The 5992-nt window shown below is 38.3% G+C and overlaps 1 protein-coding gene across 1 annotated transcript; it reads right to left on the bottom strand.

Moving 5' to 3' along the window:
• Positions 1–2184: 2184 nt before the first annotated feature.
• LOC122291103 lies at positions 2185–5344 on the bottom strand. Its single transcript, XM_043098750.1, has 7 exons — positions 5158–5344; positions 4260–5070; positions 4025–4109; positions 3793–3940; positions 3544–3677; positions 3015–3459; positions 2185–2693 (listed from the first exon to the last, which is right to left on the bottom strand). Exons 1-7 carry the CDS (start codon positions 5342–5344, stop codon positions 2185–2187), a joined length of 2319 nt encoding a protein of 772 aa, XP_042954684.1.
• Between the last annotated feature and the right edge of the window lie 648 nt (positions 5345–5992).

The raw sequence follows: 5992 nt of genomic DNA, 5'->3' as shown, positions 1-5992 counted from the left end.
GGTGGGATGCTTTTAGTTGAGAGAAAGGAATTTTTTGGGCCTATGTTGGTTGACTGAGTTTTGGTGTTGTAATTCTCTTGGCTGTCTAGTGAAAATTGAAAAGGCTGGGCTTGATTGGTGAATCTTGGGCCAATGAAAAGTGGCCTAGTTTCGGTTTGAGTGGTGGAGTGGAGTGTGGGCTCTCTTTGATGGGCTGGACTAAGCTCGATGCCTTGCATTTGCTTTAGGGACCTTAATCCTTTCACTGCCGAAAATATCTGCTGCCAGTGTGTGTTCCATGAATTTTGGTTTACCTCTTAGGATGGTGTTAATGCCTGGTGAGTCTAAGCTTTGATTTTATTCCTCCACGTGATTACTTTTCTGAACTTGATGACAAACCTGCAATCTGGTGGCAATAGGAATCAAAGGTGCTAGATTTGGTAGGTGGCCCAATAGTGATTTTATTTACTCTGTTAGGTGGAGAATTGAATGTGTTCTGACCATTGTAACTAAACAGTGTTTGGGGTTTTGCAGAGGCTGTTTGCAGAAAAATTTCATCTGAAGCTGGGTTGCCGAGATGGAGCTTGTGCTTGGAGCTTTCACTTGAGTCTGGAACTGGGTTGCTCGCCAGGATTTTGAGCCATTCACTTGGAGTTATTAGCTGACTACATGGCTTTTTCATTGGTACCAAGTTCCTATCGGTTTGTCCTCTTGTAAGATTCTGTTTGCCTTTCAAAATTGGTTGGTTTAGTGCCAGATATTGGTGCTCTATATTGGCTTGCTTTCTTGGTCAATTTCCCCATAAAACTGAGAGTGAGAGGTTCGGGTTGTATTTTCCATTGGTTCAGTTTCCTCACTCCACCCTCAAACTGTTTGCTGAAAAGCTTGTGTGTTACCGAGATTGCTAATGTATTCTGCTCTTATCCATGGACCGTAGGTAAGTCTTGTAGGGGTTGAATGTAAAAAACCACATAAAACTTGTGAGTGGCTGAGTCTTCCACAGACATAGCAAAAGCCGTTAGTTTTTCATACTTGATTGCTATCCAAATTTTAGGATTGTCTTCTCTTGGCATCATGAATCCTTGTTGAAGAGGTTTTGTGACATCAATCTCAACCTTAATTCTAATGTATTTTTTGAAAGCTAAACCATAGAGAGGGTCTTCTTCCACCTAAATTAAATCACTGAGTGCTTTCCCAATTTCTTATTTTTTTTTTATAGGAAATAAACAACTTCATTCATAAAAACAGCATTACAATGATGAATCAACCCAAATAGCTTGGGATATATATTCTGGAATAGAATCTCACCATAGAACTATATCATCAAGATGTCATGCAAATTTAGCTAAAGCATGTGCTACACCATTAGATTCATGACCTCTGTACTGATTAGACCAATTGGGAAGGGTGGATAGAAGGGCTTTGATTTCTTGAATAAGCGTACTCCACAAGGTTGATGACCTTTCTTCCTTTTTCAATTCTTTCAATTTGAAGCTCAGCAATACCTAGAGGAATACACAATTGTATCCCTCTCAAAATAGCAACCAACTCTATTTCCATTGGATCAACAAGGGCATTTTCTGGTTTACTAGTAGCAAAATTTACTTGTCCCTTGTCATGTCTTAATACCACGCCAATACCAAATCGACATTGATCACTAAAAGTAGCTCCATTCACATTAATTTTTAAGATTCCTGCAGGAGGTGGCTTCCATCTGTAATTGTATTTTAGTTTTTTCTTTTGTGCTTCATTTGCTGCATTATGCTCTTGATATAAGGTCAAAGCATGTTGAATGACTTGGTTTGGTGTCAAAATGTTGTTCTCAAACAGCTTTTGGTTTTGCCTATACCATAAGCCCCAAGCCATCAGAAAAAACTTCTCTAACTCCCTTGCCTTTTTTCTTCTCATAATTAAATGAGCTAAATGTAAGCAGTCCACTCTAGAAGATGAATCAGTTATGGAAGGAAAGAACTGAATCCAACTGTCTCTAATTAGAGGACAGTAAAATAATGCATAATTTAAATCCTCCTCTTCTGTTTGGCACCATTGGCAATTGGCATTGTCAATAACTTTCCAAGCTTTAAGAATATGCAGTGAAGGAAGAATATTTTTACATACCCTCTATGCAAAAACTTTAACTCAATGAGGTATATTTAGCTTCCATAACTTCTTCCATAAAAGATTTTGGTCTGCAGCACTTGAACACTAAACCCTTTGTCTATCTGTATCCATAGAGAAGAAAAACTGATAAGCACTCTTGACAGAATACATCCCACTTTTCTCATGTTCCCATACCAGTGTGTCAGGTACATTCTCAGATGGCAATCTGACACAAAGCACCTCATTGGCCTCCCTTGCTGGTATCAAGCTTCTTACCTTCTTCATATCCCATCTTCTAGGATTCTGCATCATCAAAGAAGCCACATGATTTTCCATCGTAGAAATTGAACTTGTTGCAGTTGTAGTAGTAACAGGAACTAACTTGTGGTTTGGACGCCAATAATCAGTCCAGATATTAATAGATATACCATTCCCAACACGCCATCTGCAGCCTTTGAGTAGATTTGTTTTAGCTTCCCAAATTCCTCTCCAAACAAAAGAAGGGGCACCACCTAACTTTGAATCTTTAAAACTAGAAGTAGGGAAATATCTAGCTTTAAAAATTCTATGAAGTAGAGAGGACTCCTGTGTCATAATCCTCCATCCTTGCTTTGCTAAAAGGGCCATATTAAACATCTATAGATTCTTAAACCCCAATCCACCACTTAGCTTTGATTCACACATTTTCTTCTAGCTTATCCAACATATTTTTCTTTCGTTAGATTTCTATCCCCACCAAAACCTGGCCATCATCCCTTCCAATTCAGATAACAAAGATCTTGGTAGCTTAAAACAACTCATAGTGTATGTTGATATTGATAATGCCACAGCTTTTAATAAGATTTCCTTACCCCCTTGTGATAATAGCTTCTCTTTCCACCCTTGCATTTTGGCTCAAACTCGATGCTTTAAAGCTAAGAAGGCTTGATATTTACCTCTTCTAACCATTGATGGCAAGCCCAGATATTTATCATATTGTTGGAACTGATGTACTCCCCAGAACTGCATAATCTCCTCCTGTTGAGACTGGTTTACATTCTGATTGAAAACCATTGATGTTTTCTCACTATTAATCTTTTGACCAGAAGCTTTCTCATAAATATCCAGCTTATGTTGGAGAGTTAAGCAAGTTTGCATATTTACTCTACAGAACATAACCACATCATCTGCAAATAACAGATGATTTAGCATAGGGGCCCCTCTACAAACTCGAATCCCCTCTACCTGATTATGTGAATTAGCCTGATCTAACAAAAGAATGAGACCTTCAGTGCAAAGTAGAAAAATATAGGGAGAAATTGGGTCCCTTTGTCTCAAACCACGTGTTGGAAATATAGGTCCATTTGGCTCTCCATTCACAAGAATAGAGAAAGAAACTGTCTGAATACAAAACATAATCAGTTTCACCCATTTTTCACTGAATCCCATCTATTCCATCACTTTTTGAAGAAAACTCCACTCTACTCTATCATAAGCCTTACTCATATCCAATTTTAGTGACATAAAGCCATCCTTCCTTTTTCTCTTCCTTCTTAGAAAATGGACCATCTCATAAGCAACTAACATATTATCAGTTATTAGTCTCCCAGGAACAAAAGCTGTTTGAGATGGTGAAATGATAGCAGGCAAAAACAGCTTCAGTTTATTAGCTAGAATCTTTGAAATCAACTTGTATATCACATTACAAAGAAATCAACTTGTATATCACATTACAAAGACTTATTGGTCTATAATCAGACACTAGCTCAGGGTTTTTTCTCTTTGGAATCAAGGTGACATAAGTGTGATTAATGGCAGATGGGAATTGACCATTATTCAAAGCATGAAGAACTGAGTCAGTAACATCTTTGCCAACCACAGACTAGAATTTTTGATAAAAAAGAGGACTCATACCATCTTGACCAGGTGCCTTTGTTGGGTGCATCTCATTTAAAACATTCTTTACCTCTTCTTCTGTAAAAGGCATATCCATTTGTTCCACCATATCAGATGTTAATCTGCCTGCCAAACCTTGCAAAAAGTCCATACTTCTAACATCATCAGCAGTTGTAAAAAGGGAATTAAAATAATCGAGAATAGCTGCATCTCTACCTTCATTATTCTACCAAACTCCATTTGAATCCTTCACCCCTTTTATCCAGTTTGTCTTCTTTCTCTGTGTTGCCTTACAATGGAAATACCTTGAATTCTTATCCCCCTTAGCTAGCCACAATGCCTTTGACCTCTGCCTCCACATTACTTCACTTCTTGCTAACCACTTTTGGACCTCATTTCTAGCCTCTTGAATCTTCTGCCTGTCATAAGATAGAGGGTCTGCCTGATGTGCAATAAAAAGTCGTTCTTTTGCCTTTCTTAAATTCCTTTGCACATGTCCAAAGCTGTTTTTATTCCACACTGTAAGCTTCTCACCACAATGTTGTATTTTCCTCATCACAGTTCCCAATTTTTTCTTTCCTTCAATGCCCCTCCAAGCCTCTTGAATAACCTGTTTACAATCAGCAGCATCAACCCACATTGCTTCAAATCTAAATAATTTCTTTCTTGGAATCTTTTCAATCTCTACTGTAAGCTTCAAAATTATAGGCACATGATCAGAGTAAGCTATGACACCATGAGTTACAGAAGCCATTGGATAATAAGAATGCCACTTTAGATTTGATAAGAACCTGTCCAATCTTTCACTAATGCAATGATCCATTTCTCTTCTGTTACACCAAGTGAAAGGGTTACCATTAAAACCCAAATCATATAAATGGCATTCATCAATAACATCTCTAGATGCCTTCATTTGTCTGTCAGGTTTGTCTCTACCTCCACTCTTTTCAGCATTGCTTATAATCTCATTAAGATCTCCCAAGATCAACCATCCTTTTTCACTAGGTCCCTGTAATGATCTCAATAAATTCCATGACTCATGTCTCTTACTCACATCTGGATTACCATAAAAACCAGTTAACCACCATGGATCAACATTCTCATCCTCCTCAGTTACTTTTGCATGAATGTGAAACTTAGAAAAAGACTAAATTTCCACTTTGAACTGCTTCTTCCAATAAAGAGCAATCCCTCTACTCTTACCTTCATAATTAACAGCTAGGCAACTATGAAACTCCAACTTATACTTCAACCTTTCCATTACACGTGCATGTAATTTTGTCTTTTGGAGAAACAAAATTTCAGGAACTTCTTTTCTGACCAAGTCAGAAAGAGCTTGAACTCCCAGTGGGTTCCCAAGGCCACGGGAGTTCCAACTTATGAAACTCATTGATCTCGACAGGGCTGTTGAACAGCCACTGCCGCTCCCAAAGTAATGTTACCCCTTTTATCATTCCCACCCTTCTTAATACAACAGTCATGATCAGTAAGAAAAGTATTAAACTTATATTTCTTAGATGCAAAGAGATGTGATGCATCCAGAGACAGCTCTTCCCTTGACCTTTTTCTATTTGAAGGCCCCTCCAATGATTCAGCAAGTATAGAGCTCCCTCTTGCTTTCTTCTTCCATGAACTTCGGGTGTTCCTTCCTTGCTGCTGTAAAGAAAGTTGATGGGCTGTACTTTGTTCCCTCTCTTTCACCACCTCAAGGCCTTTTTGTGCTAGATTAGCCTCATTAAGCCCATCTTGTGAAACAGCAGGCCCAAAGGATACCTCAGAAACAGGTCTTTGTTTCCCTCCTAGATTGCCTTCAGAGGATAACATGTCTGTTTTTTTCCGTTACAACTTGATTTATATTTTCCAACTCATAACAGTCAGTAACAGTTTTGCCGTTCATATTGTCTTTATCAACTTCCAAACCATAATCATTAGTACCATCATCACTATGCATTGATGATGATAATACGTTACAATTTTTCTTCCTTGCACCACCATGATCAGCTGCTCACCATCGGCCACCATGTTCTGCTCAAGTTCA

This window comes from Carya illinoinensis, chromosome 13 (assembly GCF_018687715.1).
Source record: "Carya illinoinensis cultivar Pawnee chromosome 13, C.illinoinensisPawnee_v1, whole genome shotgun sequence".
Classification (NCBI taxonomy): Eukaryota; Viridiplantae; Streptophyta; class Magnoliopsida; order Fagales; family Juglandaceae; genus Carya; species Carya illinoinensis.
The sequence above is the reverse complement of the archived record's forward strand: the minus strand, read 5'-3'. Positions and strand labels throughout refer to the sequence as shown.